Source organism: Fusarium tjaetaba (genome assembly GCF_013396195.1).
Source record: "Fusarium tjaetaba strain NRRL 66243 chromosome Unknown NRRL66243_c0000205, whole genome shotgun sequence".
Lineage (NCBI taxonomy): Eukaryota > Fungi > Ascomycota > Sordariomycetes > Hypocreales > Nectriaceae > Fusarium > Fusarium tjaetaba.
The window spans coordinates 6,423-23,044 of NW_023501401.1; the positions used below are offsets into that span (position 1 = coordinate 6,423).

At 50.9% G+C, this 16,622-nt stretch overlaps 8 protein-coding genes across 8 annotated transcripts; 5 read left to right on the plus strand and 3 right to left on the minus strand.

The window, feature by feature from the left end:
• Window positions 1–1,061: 1,061 nt before the first annotated feature.
• FTJAE_9147 (uncharacterized protein) lies at window positions 1,062–1,780 on the plus strand (the record flags this gene model as incomplete). Its single annotated transcript, XM_037356037.1, has 2 exons — window positions 1,062–1,306; window positions 1,402–1,780. 2 exons carry the CDS (start codon window positions 1,062–1,064, stop codon window positions 1,778–1,780), a joined length of 624 nt encoding a protein of 207 aa, XP_037203774.1.
• Window positions 1,781–1,799: 19 nt separating this feature from the next.
• Window positions 1,800–2,114, plus strand: FTJAE_9148 (uncharacterized protein; the record flags this gene model as incomplete). Its single annotated transcript, XM_037356038.1, has 1 exon — window positions 1,800–2,114. One exon carries the CDS (start codon window positions 1,800–1,802, stop codon window positions 2,112–2,114), a length of 315 nt encoding a protein of 104 aa, XP_037203775.1.
• Window positions 2,115–2,772: 658 nt separating this feature from the next.
• Window positions 2,773–3,971, minus strand: FTJAE_9149 (UNR-interacting STRAP (serine-threonine kinase receptor-associated); the record flags this gene model as incomplete). The annotated part of the gene is made up of 4 exons (XM_037356039.1): window positions 2,773–3,544; window positions 3,592–3,687; window positions 3,734–3,773; window positions 3,821–3,971. The coding sequence occupies 4 exons, from the start codon at window positions 3,969–3,971 to the stop codon at window positions 2,773–2,775; spliced, it is 1,059 nt and encodes a 352-aa protein (XP_037203776.1).
• A 1,488-nt stretch (window positions 3,972–5,459) lies between these two features.
• FTJAE_9150 (ubiquitin homeostasis lub1) lies at window positions 5,460–7,873 on the plus strand (the record flags this gene model as incomplete). The annotated part of the gene is made up of 3 exons (XM_037356041.1): window positions 5,460–5,507; window positions 5,563–7,048; window positions 7,095–7,873. The coding sequence occupies 3 exons, from the start codon at window positions 5,460–5,462 to the stop codon at window positions 7,871–7,873; spliced, it is 2,313 nt and encodes a 770-aa protein (XP_037203777.1).
• A 547-nt stretch (window positions 7,874–8,420) lies between these two features.
• FTJAE_9151 (gpi anchored protein) lies at window positions 8,421–9,224 on the minus strand (the record flags this gene model as incomplete). The annotated part of the gene is made up of 3 exons (XM_037356042.1): window positions 8,421–8,654; window positions 8,707–9,035; window positions 9,086–9,224. 3 exons carry the CDS (start codon window positions 9,222–9,224, stop codon window positions 8,421–8,423), a joined length of 702 nt encoding a protein of 233 aa, XP_037203778.1.
• Window positions 9,225–10,472: 1,248 nt separating this feature from the next.
• FTJAE_9152 (sensitivity to red light reduced srr1) lies at window positions 10,473–11,438 on the plus strand (the record flags this gene model as incomplete). The annotated part of the gene is made up of 3 exons (XM_037356043.1): window positions 10,473–10,833; window positions 10,885–11,122; window positions 11,171–11,438. The coding sequence occupies 3 exons, from the start codon at window positions 10,473–10,475 to the stop codon at window positions 11,436–11,438; spliced, it is 867 nt and encodes a 288-aa protein (XP_037203779.1).
• A 1,425-nt stretch (window positions 11,439–12,863) lies between these two features.
• On the plus strand, window positions 12,864–13,689 carry FTJAE_9153 (uncharacterized protein; the record flags this gene model as incomplete). The annotated part of the gene is made up of 2 exons (XM_037356044.1): window positions 12,864–13,021; window positions 13,068–13,689. 2 exons carry the CDS (start codon window positions 12,864–12,866, stop codon window positions 13,687–13,689), a joined length of 780 nt encoding a protein of 259 aa, XP_037203780.1.
• A 656-nt stretch (window positions 13,690–14,345) lies between these two features.
• On the minus strand, window positions 14,346–16,470 carry FTJAE_9154 (murein transglycosylase; the record flags this gene model as incomplete). Its single annotated transcript, XM_037356045.1, has 2 exons — window positions 14,346–15,556; window positions 15,603–16,470. The coding sequence occupies 2 exons, from the start codon at window positions 16,468–16,470 to the stop codon at window positions 14,346–14,348; spliced, it is 2,079 nt and encodes a 692-aa protein (XP_037203781.1).
• Between the last annotated feature and the right edge of the window lie 152 nt (window positions 16,471–16,622).

Genomic DNA, 16,622 nt, shown 5'->3' on the forward strand with positions numbered 1-16,622 from the left:
ATGAAGATGAAACAGTGTAATTGGGGCGCTTGTTGTGGTGTCCTCGCTCACCATCTTGCTGCACAATCGCCAATCATCCACCTTCATCATCGGGACACTCTATCCTTCACGATGAAGGAAGGTTCTTTTGGCTCAGCACTTAGCATACCTTTTGTCGCTCGGTCCATGAGGTCATGTCTAAGTGGCTACTGCTCATCTCCGATGTCCTGTTGCAGCAAACTGAGGTTCGCCTTGAGACTCTCTCCGATGCTACAAGACTGTCCATGACTGCGACTTAACATCAAATATATGGAGATAGACTGGTTAGTACACAATCTGGGGTCCTCATTATCCGTATGGGTGGTCATTGGAGCGAATCAGTCCAAAAAAGTGCCATGTTGTAATGTCGCTGCTCTTGTTCCGGTGGTCAATCGTCAGCCAACCTCATCGAGCCACTCAATCGCGCACGCCCAACGACAGCTCTTTTGACCTGATAAGTGCAATTTCCTGTGTCGCTGGGTCCATTTGAGTATGTCCACGAGCGCGCGGCTCATCTCAGCTGTTCTGCTGCGACAAACTGTGGTCGGGGAACAGCCGCCCTCAGCAGCGATGTTCAATTGAACAGCCCTAGACCACCATCATGATCAAAGGCTTATCTATCATTGTCTCGGAGGTTCAAATTGCCTTCTAGATCCTTATCAAGCTAATTGTAGAGCTCTCCGGCTTGTCAATCCCTCTGTGACAGTTGCCAGTGCTTGCGCACAAGCAGCCTGAATCAGTGAACTAATCGAGAACAATCGCCGTAGACGTTGATTCACTCTCAAAACTTAGGATAAATGCACATCTTTTTTCATTCAATTCCTAGGCAGTCTCTTCTTTCTCTCCTCAATCCTCCTCCGCTGCCTAGTCTTCTGTTTGCTCCCCAAGCATCCAGCGAAAAGTGTCTCGATTGCCAAACCCAGCACCACCATCAACATCACCAACTCCTAGTATTTCGACAACAAAACACCATCGTAGTCATTTTCAAACTCACATCTCCCTCCGACGCCAGCCGCAAGGTCACCAAGAAAGCATCGCGCGTCATGTCCAGCCTCAAAAGCACACTCTTGTCAACCCTCTCCAAGACTCCCAAGCAGCATCTCAAGGCGCAGAAGCCCAAGTACCAGCTCTGCAGCAACCCCAGCATCACTATCACAGATGCTGAGACCGGTGAGGAGTGGGAGTTCATCGATCATGATGAACTCGATGGTGATCTCCCGAACAGCGACAACACTCGCACTTTGAGAGAGGAACTCGAGCTCAATGCGCGCGAACAGGATAATCTCCTGTATTCGCGCCGTTGGATAAATTAGGCTGACAGCTTGGCGACGGCGCTGCCACTGCGGTTTCCAGTTGAACGGGTGTATCGGCTGGCATGGACAGAGGGACATGCTGGCTGTTCGACGAACCTCGCCAGTGCCAGTGGAACAAGAGATCTCTCGACGGCGGCAGCATCCCCTCGAAGTTGGCCGTATATATTCTTCATTTCTCCCGCCAAACTCGACTCTCATTCCTTTCCTCAGTCATCCTCGACATCACTTTCACCCGGACTTCCTTGAGATCAGCAACTGACACCAACTCACACCCATCTTTGAACCCCCAACATCACAACTTCTACGACACCTCAAGGAATCTTCAACTACCGACATCAGCCTACACACCTGCGCTGAAACGCCCTACACGACAACCTTCTACGCCACCCCGATCACCAAGACCACCGACACTATCGCCAACCCTTCGATCTATCCTTCGAGTGTCCTGAGGAGTGCACAAAGCCAACCATGTTCTCCATGCTGGTGAAGAAAGTAACCGCCCTTATCAAGGGCCCCGCCGATGAAGAAAAGGAGCCGGAACAGAAGGAGCCCGTGGTCATCCAGCCTGAGGATGCCGTCGAGCCTTGGGAGCTCATCCCCACTGTGAAGGACGATCCATGGAGCGTCGTTGTGAAGTCTCGCAACGTCCTCAGCGAGTTCGATGACAGCGGCGCCAACCGCCAAACCCCCTACGAGCGTACATACCAATATGAGCTCGACCGACGGGTTGTAGAGGCTGACCGCCTCGCCATGCGCGAGTCCAAGAAGCGAGCATCCAAGTAGATGTGCCCCTCGTAGGCGTGTCCCTGGTAAGCTGCAGAAGTAGAAGTTGTCCACGTTTGTGAATGATCTTTTTCTGGTAAGTTTCTTTGGGCAATGCTAATTATGCGCCCCCTAAATTGGGATCTTGGTCGTAGAATAGAGACTGACTAACTGTGGCTAGGTAGACAAGATGAGCTTTCTTAAATAGAGAGTACATAGACAGACTACTTGGACGGCGGGATTAGAGTCAGGTGGAATTAAGGCGTTGGGATTGACTGGACGGGCTGGATAGATAGACAGCTGAGAATACACTATTGTATTAGAGCGTCTGTAGATAGATACTTAATCTGTTGCCCGCATCATCGGCCTCTGAGGCCATCTCCACTAAACTGTGTCGTGTCTAACATAGAAAACTTCTCAATCTCCCTTCAAAAATACGTGTATCATCTGTCAACAAACTCCGACATTAAACAGTTGATCGCCAGGGGCGCCAATCGTCGTGCAGGTAGCCAAGAGGACTGCCGGTTCGGTACGACTGCTCGCTGCTCCCAGTTTTGCACGAGCGTCTAAGACTCGCGCGAGTGCTCATGTCACGCTTACTACCCTTTGTAGTAAACGAGACCTCAGACTTGGCGTCAGCCTCCAAATTGTCCGTGGATGTAGAGATCAGTCTGCGTTCCTATTCTGCGACTCTCTCTCCGCCTCCACGCCAGAGCCCGTAGAAGCCCTCACAATTCTTCCAAAGCTTGATGGTACCATCCTCCGATCCTGTAGCATACATCTTGCCATCGGGCGAGAATGCAATTGACCAGATAGGTCCGTGATGTCCTTTGTGTACGTCGAGCTCCTTTCCATCGTCGTATCGGATAACCTTGGCCCATGTGCCAGGCTCCTCACCGACAACTAGCTTGCGACCCTTGAGATCGAGCGCAACACTAGCGATGGTGTAGCTCAGAGGAAAGCGCTTGAGCTCATCCATGGCATTGCGACCACCCCAGAAGTACGCCGTCTTTCCAGCAGCGACAGCGAGAACGGGTAATCCACCGCCAATGTCACTAGGCGAGGCATACTGGGAATCCAGTGACACCATCTCGCAAGACTTGATGTCTCCATCAAGAACTTCGTGTCGAATGCAGGCCCGGCTAGGCAGGTCGAGCCATCGGATTGTCTTGTCGGATGCGGTCACAACAATGTTAGGGTCCTGGGTCCAGCAAATGAACTTGATCGAACCGGTATGAACGCCTTCGCCGATCTCGAAGCCAGCGGAGGCGGGGATTGTAGTAGGGGATCCAGTAGAAGACAGCTCCGATAGATCAAAAATGCGCAGCTTCTTCTCGAAACCGCCGGTCGCGATAAGGTCCGAGTTGTCGGGAGGGTAGGCAATCGCACGGACAATGTGATCGTGTTGAAGCGTATAGAGCAACTCGCCCGAGTAGGTATCCCAAATTTTGCTATGCAAATGTCAGCGGTGTTGTGTTTTGTGGGGGAGAATACTCACGCTGTGAAATCGGCCGATGCAGTCGCTGCGCTGCAGGTATCGGGGCTCAGTCTAGCTTGCCAAACAGCACCCTTGTGACCGATGAAAGTGCCGATCCTATGCAAGTCAGAGGAGCTACCAGATCCGGTGGACAGGGACCTACCAATCGCCAGTCATGCCGTTCCGAAGCATAGGGTTGCCATCTGTATCATGTCAATATGCGCTCTGTTGACACAAGACATGGACGCACCTTTGCAGGCAGAGATCAGAAAGAAGCTGTCGGTCTTCCTCTCGATCTCCTTCTCAGTTTCCTTCTCGAAGCCAGAGAAGGCGATATGGGGAACAGGTCGGGAATGACCGTGGCAGGTCAGAGGATGGTATTGTCGAGGTTCGGAAGCCATTGCGACAGTATAGAGAAGCGAAGACAAGCGGGGAATCGGTTTGTTGATGGAATCTAGCCAATTGCGGCCAGCTGTAGTATTCGATGTCGGTCTAGAGAGTAGCGAGATGCCCGATATTAATCGAGGATGTCAAAATTGGAAATGAGAGAGGCCGTAACAGTCGTATGCGTCGTTAAGAGTGGTTCGGATCGTGACTCGTGGCAGAGCTTGTCGCGTGCCGTCGCAGAAGTGTGGAGCGTCTTTCTCGAGCAAATGGCGATGATGGGCCCAAAACTTGAAGGAAAGAGATGGAGAAGAGGAACGTTAAGGTCGTGATTTTATGGGGTCGTGCCGTGAGGTTCAAGAAAGCGTGAATGTTGCCCCCAAAGCGAACCCCCTTGCGAAGAGAAAGGAGAGGAGAGGAGAGGAGAGAGAGAGAGGAAAGGAGGGCGGTGATGGATTTGCCAAATATTTGCGAAGACGGGGAGGACGAAACAGGTTGGACAGGGAAGGAAACAGCGGCGCGCAACCAAAATGACAGGGTCACGCTTGCCCAACTTGAGCAGCGGGCCTAAGGGAGCAAGAAAGTTTGATGCTTGAGAGGAGGATGCCAAAATAGAGTCAGTAGAGAACACCCAAATTTGAACTAAAGCTGTCTGTGTATTTTTATCTCTCAAGATAGAGGTCCTGAGTTTTCTGGCAGCCTCAAGGCGGGGTTACACGACGGGGTCCTTCTTTCTGGTGGGCACCGCCACAAAGCGGGGTATAATTGGGGGCTGCAATATCTTGACTTGACTTGAGAGACAAAGTTATTGATGTAGAGGACAAGGAATTATTCGTGAGACAGAGAGAGGGGAGTCCAAAGGTGACTGAGTGTGTGAGGTTCCTTTTGATTCAGTGTGCAGTGTTGAGAAAAGGACCGGAGTCCGACTCTCATATATACATACAGCTCTCTCCTGAGTCCCCTCAACATCTCTGCCCGACTTCTACTAAAGCAGTATCACCATAAAGGTATAACAATGACTTACGATATCTGCAGCAATCTAATTTTAGCTTTTTTAATGTATGCTTAAATGCGAAGCAATAATGCCCGAGAGTTCACAGCATCCAAGCCTGAGCGACACTTTATGCCCGGCCAAGTGGAGGTGGCTGATGCTTAGTGACGCATTGAGCTGTGGCTTAAGCTGGACAGGACAGATCCGACGACGGGAAGGGGCAATCAATCGATCAGCTTCCATTACTGACCAGCGATCAACTCTAGTCTACGATTTGTCACGTTCCTCCGGTTCCCTTGATGACTTTTTGACGATACAACCCCTTCATACTCCCCGTGATTCATCCTTTTTTGTCGTTGGCGTTACCCTTGCTTAGAGAGATAGCTGGTCGTTTCTCTTTCTTGACCCTGTTGCATCATCGTCCGTCCAGTCATTCATCAAGCTCCCCCCCTCCACTGCATTCAGCAGTGTCACGTACTCTCATCATCCATCCATCAAACCATCCTCCAGGAAAATGACCGACTTCAAGCTGTCGGCGCAATTGGTCGGGCACGAATCCGATGTAGGCATTATTAGGCGACTTTTCTCTGCATCTCGAAACACTAACGGATCGATAGGTTCGAGCCGCAACCTTCCCCTCTCCCGATACCGTCTTAACCGCCTCCCGCGATTGCAGCGTCCGCATATGGCGCCGCACCCAAGCATCTCCCCCGAACTTCGACGCAACCCTGGTCAGCCGTGGTTCCGAATACGTCAACTCCATCTCCTTCTTCCCTCCGTCCAGTGAGCACCCAGATGGCTACGTTGTCTCTGGTGGCAAGGATACAATCATCGAAGTCAAGTCCCCCAAAGCTTCCAGCTCCGATAACGCCGAACGCCTCTTGATCGGCCATTCTCACAACGTTTGCACGCTCGATGTCTCACCCGACGGCAAATACTTGGTATCAGGCGGCTGGGATGGCCAGGCGCGGGTATGGAGCCCTCAGAAATGGGAAACAGAGCTCTCGTTGAGCGGCCACGAAAGCATGGCCGTCTGGAGCGTTGTTGCATTCGATGATCACACAGTAGTGACTGGCTGTGCCGACAAGAGCATCCGTATCTTTGATCTGCGGCAATCCACCGCCGGTGAGGTGTCGCCAAGCTCTACCATACACACACCTGACGTTGTCCGCGCCCTCTGTCGTGTACCCAACGGTCACCCCAGTGGTGCAGACATTGCGAGCGCAAGCAACGACGGAACAATCCGCCTGTGGAAGCTGAATGGTCAACAAGTTGCCGAGCTGCATGGACACGAAAGCTTTGTTTACTGTTTGGCCAGTCTCCCGACAGGTGAGCTGGTCAGTTCGGGAGAAGATCGTACCGTCAGGGTATGGAAGGGTACCGAATGTGTACAGACAATCACACATCCCGCCATTTCGGTATGGACCGTCGCTGCGAACCCCGAGACCGGCGACATCGTTACGGGTGCCAGCGACAGCATTGCCCGCGTCTTTACACGAAGTCCCGACCGTACTGCCGACCAAGCGACACTCAAGGAGTTTGAAGAGTCTGTCAAGGCGTCATCGATCCCTCAGCAGCAGGTCGGGGGTGTCAACAAGGAGAAGCTCCCTGGCCCTGAGTTCCTGACCAGTAAGGCGGGTACGAAGGAGGGACAGGTTCAGATGATCAAGGAGGATAACGGAAATGTTACTGCTCATACGTGGTCAGTGAGCCAACAGCAATGGATCAACGTCGGTACTGTCGTTGATGCTGTCGCCAGTACTGGCAAAAAGGTTGAGTACCAAGGAAAGATGTATGACTACGTCTTTGATGTCGATATTGAGGATGGCAAGCCTCCTCTGAAGCTCCCTTACAACCTCTCTGAGAACCCTTACGAGCGAGCCACCAAGTTCTTGGGCGACAATGAGCTACCGCTCTCGTATCTTGACAACGTAGCCAACTTTATTACCGAAAACACCAAGGGAGCCACTCTTGGTCAGACTTCAGAGCCAAGTGGACCTGATCCTCTAGGAACTGAGTCGCGATACCGACCTGGTGAGAGCACCCAGCCCAAGGTGCTCCCTCAGAAGGACTATCTCAGTATTACAGCAGCCAAATACGAAGGTAATTTCTTGTCTCTGTGCTTTTATTCAATCACTGACAGTTCCAGCCATCTTCAACAAAATCTTGACTGTCAACAAGAACATGATCTCGTCGGGTCGCAAAGACGCGGCCTTGAACCCATCCGATGAATCTGTGCTGTCAGAGCTGCGCGCCGCGCTTGAGTCTAACAAACCCGTTCCACAAACAGCCCTGCCTCTTCTTGTCCGCATTCTTACACAATGGCCCTACTCAGACCGTCTTGCCGGTCTTGATCTCCTTCGCTGTGTCGCGAAGTACCCTCTCGTCGCTCAATACTCTGACCCTACCGCTGGCTCCCTTCTTGACCTTGCTTTCGCGTCCTCTCTCCCCAAGGACGAAACTCCCAATGAGAACGCTGCCATGATGGGTCTGCGTACCCTCGCCAACATCTTCTCCACCGCAAATGGCCGCTCGATTGTTAGTGCTCAATCGGACGAAGCCATTTCGTTCCTGGAGCGCATCGTTGGTGTCTCCTCGGAACCCATCGGGCCGTTCAACCGCAACGTCCTCATCGCTGCCACAACCGCAGCAATCAACCTCTCAGTGCTCGTCCATCGCGAGCGTCTCCTCACACCCGACCAGCGTCGCCGTCTCGCTATCCTTCTCGGGACGATCCTTTCCCGCGATGGTCAAACAGACTCAGAGGTTTTATACCGCGCCCTGGTGGCGCTGGGCACACTGCTCTCCGCATCAAAGGCGGAGGCGGCTAATCTCGGTATCAAGGGGTGGATTCAGAGTGCTGTTGGACGAAGCTCAGAGGAGCGTGTCAAGTCTGTCACGGCCGAGTGCGCTAAGGTCGCTCCGTGAATGTGATATGATGGTGATGGGTATGCAGGCCGTTGCAGCGCCAAGACGGGTTATTCTTGACGTGGAACGACGGATGTACGGAATTAGAAGATAAATAAATACATAGAATCAGCGGTAGACGAATTTGATACCTTGATACGCAATGGCTTTGTGGTGAGAGTGATGTCTGGCGTTGTGAGGGGTCTGTCAATTGATCTCAATCGTGAAGCATCGTCTTAATTCATCTCACTCTAAAACTTGACATCTCATCCTAGCGATCATTTGTTACATGGATAGCACAATTTATGAACTTGAAAAGTCGTAGATTCTCATTCTACGCGGTGTCTCAAATGAATGAAGCAGATAAAGCTCCTCCAACACCATATACCACGTGCGATATCTCAGTCCCCCCAGGACAAACCGCAGCATTATAAAAATAAATGAAGGGATATAAAAATAATAGTATCAAATCAATCCAGGGATATGCCAAATTCCCCGACCGTAAAAAAACGCCAGTCATTATGCTTTGTACAAATTTCTTTTCGTATCGGTTATCTCGTCTCATCAATCACGCAAACAGGGCATATGCACCGGCTGCCACGAGCGGTAGCCAGCCTGCGAGGTTCAGCTGGCGCAGTGTTTGTGTCGCGCCGGATTCGCTAACGTAGGCGTCGGAGCCGGATGCTTTGGTCGTGATGGTGTAGATCTCTGCGAAGCCGATGTCGGTGGAGTTGAAGCAGTTTGTCTCGTTAACTTCGGCGATTCGTTTGTCTCCTGGTTCAGCAAAGATGATGTCGACGCACTACAGATGTTAGTCTTTCTTCCCTGCAAACTTCGGAGGTGAATGAACGTACAGAGTACAGAGCTGCACCGTGAACAGCTAGTTCTACAACTTGGATTGTAGCCTTGTCGCCTGCCTTTACAGTCGTGTTCTTGGGCAGAGGCACCTGAGGAAGACAGATTGTTCCTGGGAAGGGATTGTTGGTGGGACCGAGGATCTGGAACATAGGGACGACGGGCTGTGTCATGTTTGCAGGGCCGCCGTCAGGACCTTCGTCGCCAAAGCCCATGTTCACGTAGGCGAAGGCTGTCTCGTGGCCACGGAACCAGCCGGGCTGGAAAGCGACAGCGCCGCCTCTTGTGGGCCAGTATGTTCTGTTTGTCGTGACATTGTGACCGCCGCCTGACGATGTTAATTGGTGTTGATATGGTCAAGAGGAGAGGAGGACGTACATGGGTAGATCCATTGCATGCCGTAGGGAAATGTTGCGTTGGTGATGAGGTTGTTTCCTCGCCAGCCGGGATAGGTAATCACGCTGTGTGCTGACACGATAGTCGCGAGGAGGACCGAGATGAATGCTGACGTCCTCATGATTGCGGTGTATATCTCGTAGTATTGTGGTGATACTCTAGCAAACAGACAAAGAACAAGAACAAGGCTCAGCCTCGAACATTTAAATTTTCACGAACCAACGATTTTATGAGAAACTTCTTCGGAGAAAAAGGAAGAGGGAGAGGAGGCCGCAAGTTCTGGTCTTAAGGCAACGCACTCAGCACTCCGCTCGGTGGCCATCTTTTGCAGCCGCCCAGGACCAAGTACAGATGTGATGGCCCAGTAAGAGGCCGTTGACGATGCATCTTGGAGGGTGTGACCCCTGCTGCAGAACGGGAACACACGCCCAATGGGATCAGCGGGATGAGTGATTTACAGGGCTACAGGGCGTTTCTGGGCTGTGACTGGAGATGTTTTAAGCGCTGGCGCTAGACTTATCTGAGGCACCAACCAATAGAATACAAAAGTGAATGGGGTAGAGGGGCGGGGGTTGGTGATGGGATATGCCGGTTAATGAGGAGGAAAAAAGGGACGGGCAGAGGTCGACTCACTTGATGAGAAGATCGGATCAGGAGAGCCGATGAACGATTCGTAGCCGCGTTTTGATCTGATGATACTCTTTGACATTCAGTAAAAAAGGTTGAGGCTCGGGGTGAGAATGCCGCGTAGACGCCAAGATCCATGCCATGGTCACATCCATCCTCGCCAGACACACACGAAGCACAGACGCAGACACTACCGTAAGCTGATGCTCTTATCACTACGACCCCTGATTGGCTATTCTCTGTACTCTGTGCTATCGTTGCATTTTCGGCGAGAGACTTGTGCTTGTTGGACCTCAAATCATGCATGTGCCTTGCCTTGCCTTACGGGATGTCTTCCTTCAATCTGTGACATGGCAAGCGACAGCAAATGACGATAATAACTAATCTCTCACAGAAAAATAGCAATCATGTCGGTCGCTGAGTTATATAAGGGGAGTTAAGAGACAGAACCAGTCGGAGTTTTATTCCCCATCGTTTTTTTAAGCATTGAAACTCAAAACGCCACTAAGATCTCAAAACTCACCTTGTTCTTCACCGAACTTCACCGAGCCCTGTGGAGTCTCGAAATCTCAATCTTCACGACATTCTTCATTGAGAGACTCACTATAAGTGACCATCTCACCATTATTCCCCATCTTTTACGCAAGCGCTTTAATTCATTCCATCATCTCACTTCATTTTTCTTTTAATCCTTTATTTTATTTTTTTACTTTGAGTTTGCATTCAAAGATTTACCTTCACAATGTCTTCATCACAGGATTCTTCAGACTGGACAAGAGTCGTGCGCAAGGGCCGCAAGAACAGACGATCCAACACCGTATCTCACTCCTCCAGACACGTCAAGCCCCAGACAGAAGGTTTGAGAACGCCCGAGGATCTGGAGAGCGATTACAAGCAGCATCGCAAGCGATGGGAGGACGAAGCCTACTCCTGTCCCCGTCTCCGTGAACTTGTCAAAGCGAAAGCGTCGCATTTGACAGAGATTGACAAAGCTGTTCATCTCGGTGTCGGGACATTTGATCCGAATGACGGGCTCAATCTCGATGGCAAGAGATCCACGTTTGCGCAACTTGCGGCTTTTGAGATCATGGTTGAAGAACTAGGTACATCTACTACCTTGATGGCTTTTTAGTGAACGGTGCTGATTTGAGCAGAGAAAATCACGGGTGGCAAGATTGAGACGTTCTTCCAAGACCCAGCTTTCAGCGCCTCCGACAAACAGTTTCTTGAGAATATCGGTCATACTGTTCTTGAGGATCCGAAGGGTACGCAGATGGTTGATGCGAAGACCCTCTTCTTCGGCGTTCATCTCTACAGACCTGTCTACAACGATGCGCTGGAGGTTGAACTCCCCGCGCTGTTTGTCGGAACCAGCTATGAAGATTGGGGAGAGTAAGTCATGCCCTGAAGCTGAGATAGAGTGATGCTAATTGGGAACAGCATCTTTGCAGACGAACACATCGAGAACGTGGAGAGAATGCACAAGTTATATGAACGCTGTGCTTTTCCCCAGGAGAGACTGGACTGTGCGTTCTCTACGACGAGTATCTACTGGAAGCCTAAGCCTGAGGAGGGTGATGTTAAGGGTAAAGGGAAGGGGATTGTGATTGAGGAGGTTGAGATTGAGGATGGGGATGAGAAGAATGGGAGTGAGGGGGAGGAGGAGCAGGAGTTGGTGAAGAAGCTTGAGGCTACTACTATTAATTAATTGTTGCTGGTAATTGTTAATTGACGAGTGTTTGTTCATGTCTGGCCATGGTCTGCATCTTGGGCTTTAGTTGCTAGTGACTGCGAAGACTGTGCGCTGCACTCTGATGGGCTTCTTTTCTTGTGCTCAATTCCTTTAGGCATGCTCTCCTGTAGCAATCATATATCGCGTTGTGATTTCCAATGTCTCCAGTCTCTTCGATCTTCTCTCGGCCTCATCTCACGATCTTCGCCTTCTCTTCTAACCTCATCCAACACCATCACCAATCTCTGAGGTAGTGAGCATCTTCGTAGCTGGCTCTCACTCTTCAATTCTGTTGTCGCGATCCTTTTCTTCTTAACTCGTAAGTCTCTCTTCACGGTTTCGATTCTCTTCTTCATCAGCTTCGACTTGGCGCTTCATTACCTCTTCATACTTCTTCCAACATCACCATCAGTACTCGACATCTTCACAATTTGACCTTGCACTTCAATTCTGTTGTCGCAATCATTTACTTTTAGTCTTTCAGCTTCTTCCTTGATCCATTCATTTCTATTCGTTCTCTACTTCAATTCCACTCTGCATCCTCATCCCGCGACCTTCACCCTCGCGTCCGGATTCTTCAAACATCATCAGTCTCAACATCCCAACTTCAGACCTTGACCTTGCCCTTCAATTGTGTTGTCGCGACGATTCTCTTTGGACCTTTCAACTTCTTCCTCGACATTTCCTTTCTCTTCTTCACCTACTTCAAGTTACCCCTTCGTCCCCATCTCACAACCTTCGTCTTCTCTTCTGACTTCTCTTCTTCCAACATCAGTCCCAACATCCGATATTGGCTCCAGTCTTCAACTCAACTGTCGCGATCATTTACTTCTACCTTTCAGATTTTTCTTTGATCCAGTCACTTATTCTTCCTCATCGACTTCATCACAACCCTTCTTCCTCACCTCGACCTTGCATCAACCTTCTCAACTCAACATCTTCAACTCGACCACTAACAACCAACGTCTGCATCTACGTCTACACCAGCATCAACCTCGTCGCGCACCTTTATCTTCAAGATCTTTACCATTCCAGTAAGTTTATCCAATTCCTCTCTTTGTCAAGTTCATCTCAATTCATCACATCTCTTCAATCCACTCCCAAAAGTCCTCTAACATCCTCCTCTTCTCCACTAACATTTACCCAATTTCTCATTTCTTCCCTTCCTCTCCTCAAAACTTCCGTCTTATCCTCTAACCCGCCATAACATCTCCTAAACAATCGACTCCCTTTTGCAAGTCTCGTCTAAAGGCGCATCGCTCAGTGATTCACAGCCTCTTCAATCTCCTACTCATAAATTCCGTCTCTTCTCGTCATCCTTCATCCAACTTACACATCTCAGTCAATTACATCAAACATTCTACAAATATTCTACAATCTTAGACCAACAACTCAATCAAGATGGAGTCAAAGCTTGACAGAGCCGCCCGGGAGGCAGAGTACCAGGCCCTCTGGCAGGTCTGCGATCGCGCAACTCGCAAGCCCGAGTACATCTACGCCGACGAAAGACTCAAGCGCTCTGTTCTCGAAGCTGCATGTGACATTCTCATGCGCAAGAGGTAGCCGTCTCTCCTCTACTATTTAGCTAAGACTAACGATCTGTAGACAGAAACTCGGCAAGGTCGACTGCGGAACTGACATCGACGCCATGGTGACCCTTCATCTTCAGCGCGAAGTCACCGGTCGCCTTCTCGCAACTGCTCGTATGGCTGCTCCAGCCCCAGCTCACAACCCGATGCCGTTTGTGAACAATGGCCCTGCGTTCAGTGCGCCCCAGAACATGTATCCTGCGAACCCAGGCCCCTTCAATGGAAATGCAGTTCCGTACAACATCACCCAGGCACCACTCCCCGTCGTGCCCCAGCCCCGAGCTCGCCTCTCTCCGCCAGAGTTTGACTTCACCTGCGACAGTACCGAGGAGCTCCGAGATGACATGAACAAAGTCATCAACACCCTCCGGGAGTACGCCAGACGAATCGCCACTCTCGAACACAGACTCGACAGGGTCACTCGTGAGCGCGACATGTACAAAGCTGGAACAATCGACATGATGAACGCCGACATGAGAAAGTCGGCCTCCGTCCCTCCAGGCATGTTCCACTACCCCGTCGAAGGGATCGAGGGCTTGTCCGCCGTCGCCTATCCGCACCAGAGACCTCTCACGCCTAGAAGTCAGTCGCAGGGAATGGATGAGGATGGTGATGGAACGTATCACCCTGGAAGCTGAGGGTTGCGATGGAGGACATGGAGTCGGTTTTGCGCTGGGAGAAAGAAATGAGGAGTTTTCATGAAGCTGGTTAATGCCATGGTTGCTGGGAATAAGGACTTGGGCGATTGCGTGGGATGAGTGCTTGGGACGGGCGCATCGAAGCACGTTATATACACCTTGCTTGGCCATTTAGCTTGTAACGACTGACGACGAAACGAATATGCAGCGCCTACGGGCAAGATACCCATTAGTTAGGTACATCAATGATCAATAATGATCAATTCATTGCAACAAACATCAACACTTCACATGACACGTTAATCGCGCATCAGTCTTTGAGCCAATACTTGTATTGTTTGTCCTGCGTTCCTCCATAAACTATATACTCTCGCAATGCAATGCGAATCGTTACAATAAATAAGCCAGCCTTCCATTTCCATCGTCTACAAAACAATCGTGCCAGGCGTATCCGAAACACATAAAAAACACATGAAGGGCATAACATTTTACCTGTTTTCCCTGATACTCCGTAACTCCGGTCCGTGATAAGACATTAATGCTGAGTGTTGAGGTGATGATGGTTATATATCCAATGCATGTCCTCGCATCTGCAGAGCTGACGTCAACTCAGACATCAATCGCTGCTGAGCAATGCCGTGAATGCATCGAGTCGTTTATGAGGAAAACATGCTATAGTCCTGGATCGTCTTGCCGTCGCAGTCGGGAATCTTGACTCCCTTCTTGAGCTCGCGGTCGGATGTCAAAAGACCCCATTTGTCTTCCCATGCCTTACCCTTGGTGTTGTACCTCTCCTTCCAAGGCTCATCAAATGCTTCAAACCAGAAATAGTTGGTACCGTTCTTGAGAGATTGGCAAACCCAATCTCCCATGAAGGTGTTGAGCTCGTCAACGCCAGCAACCGATCCCTCAGTACATGTCGTGGCTGAGCCACAGTTGGTGCCGCCTCCAGTAGGCCAGCCTGTCTCCGAGATGATGTTCTTCTTCGTGTCCGTCTTCCAGTAATCTCCATTGTTAGTCTTCCAGAAGTTAGAGGTCCATGCGGCAGCCTCGGATGCCGTCACCCCGGCAAAGAAGGGATGGATGTTGGCCATGATATAGTCACTGTCCGTCGCAAGCTCAGATGTCCAGTCGTCGCCCAAATCCGAGGTGGCAACGGGGAGCTTGAGGCCCTTCTTGTCGAGCTTCGTGCGGGTTTCGTCCAAGATGTTGGCCAATGTGGTGATGTTCATCTCCTTACGGTAGAGAATTTCGTTGGCAATGATGATACCCTCAAAAGGATCATCACCATACTCATCCAGGATGTCCCACATCTGTGACATCTGTCGATCGTTGGTTGTCTCGTTACTGTCGAGCCATACACCCATCCAGATCTTGGTATCCTTGAGTTCCAATCGATCGATAGCGTGAATCAACATCTGCGTCTGGTTGCAATCGGTTCCGTACAATCGAATCTTGTTGGTAAGCTGACCCAGAATGGCCACGTCGCGTGTGATGTTGTTCTGAGAAGGCGGGTTATGCATACAGTCGGGATACTGCGAGTTGAGAGGGGTGTAGTCCATTCCGGGAAAGACTCTGTGGAGGTCGGGATTGTTGAGAAGTTCCTTGATCTCTGCGCTGTTTTTGCCAAGATCGCCGTTCTTCTTGGTGTCGTCCTTAGCTGACTCTCCCGAAGTACTCGACGTGCTATCGTCGTGCTTGCCATTGTTCACCATACTACCAACGACACCACCAACGATGGCGCCGACAATGACGAGGAACACCACGACGATGATGAGCCACTTGCACCTCTTGCTCCTCCCAGTGTCCCTATCGTCTGAGCCATAACCGTAAGGCTTTTCCCGTGCATTCATCTCGTAGCTTCCGCCTGGACCTAATTAGCAAATGCGCACACTTGGCAGACGAATACTGACCTCGTCCACCCAAAAGGCCGCCAGCAGCCGCACCACCTCCAACTGCAGCAGCGGTTGCAGAAGCACCCCTCTTCGCACGGTCGGAATTGGAAAGGCTAAGCATTGAGTTCCTTTGGCTCTTTCCATACACAAGCCCGTCGTCTCCATCGTCGATGATCTCATTAGGATTCACTACACCAAGATTGTCGCTCCCGTGCCGCGAGTTCGTATATCCGGGGTACGGGTTATCTATGTAGGGATCGCTACCGTTGAAGTGAGACGCCGCAGCCGATGGTGGCCCGCGGGGAGAATCGTAACCGTAACCGTAACCGCCATTTCCGCCATAAGGGTTTTGCTGAGTCCGCGATGGAGGCGGAGGCAAGTTGGATTGTTCCATTGCGCCTATTCCGCTATAGCGAGGATTACGGTCAGCAACGTTCACAGCGATTCCTGTCATACCACCAGATGCCGACATTCCAAAATTGTCTGCGCCCGGTGTAGTATGGGAGTTTGGGTGATCATACCCCATATGTGCGCCGCCGCCACCTCCGTAGTTATTGTAGCCTTGGTTGCCGTAATAACCGTGGTCGTTTTGTTGAGGCGATGGTCGACGAGGGCTGTCGTATCCAGCAGATCCTGCGGATCCTGCGTACGGCGAAGGCGATACTGGGCGACCGTGAGAGGAATAATCGTCGTAGCCACCTTGCACACGGCTGTAGGAAGAATCGGGATGTGCGCTTGGATGGTTTGATCTCGGGGGGGCGTCGTAGTGGGCAGCCGAAGGTGAATAACTATGGGGAGGAGGGATGGGTCTTCGGGGAGAGGAATCGTAGCGATTATGAGAGTCGAGCGGTTCGCTCTCGTAGGGATCCCCGTGGTAGTTCGGCATTGTGGGTAATGGTTGGATATTAAATCTGGATCCAGGCGGAGGAGCAGGCACTGTTCAAGCAGTGTGACACTGATGAAAGATAGCGATAAGGTAGGTTGGCTGCAACAACTCGAGAGCAGGCAGTGCCAAGAGGATCGATGATGCCAGCAGCG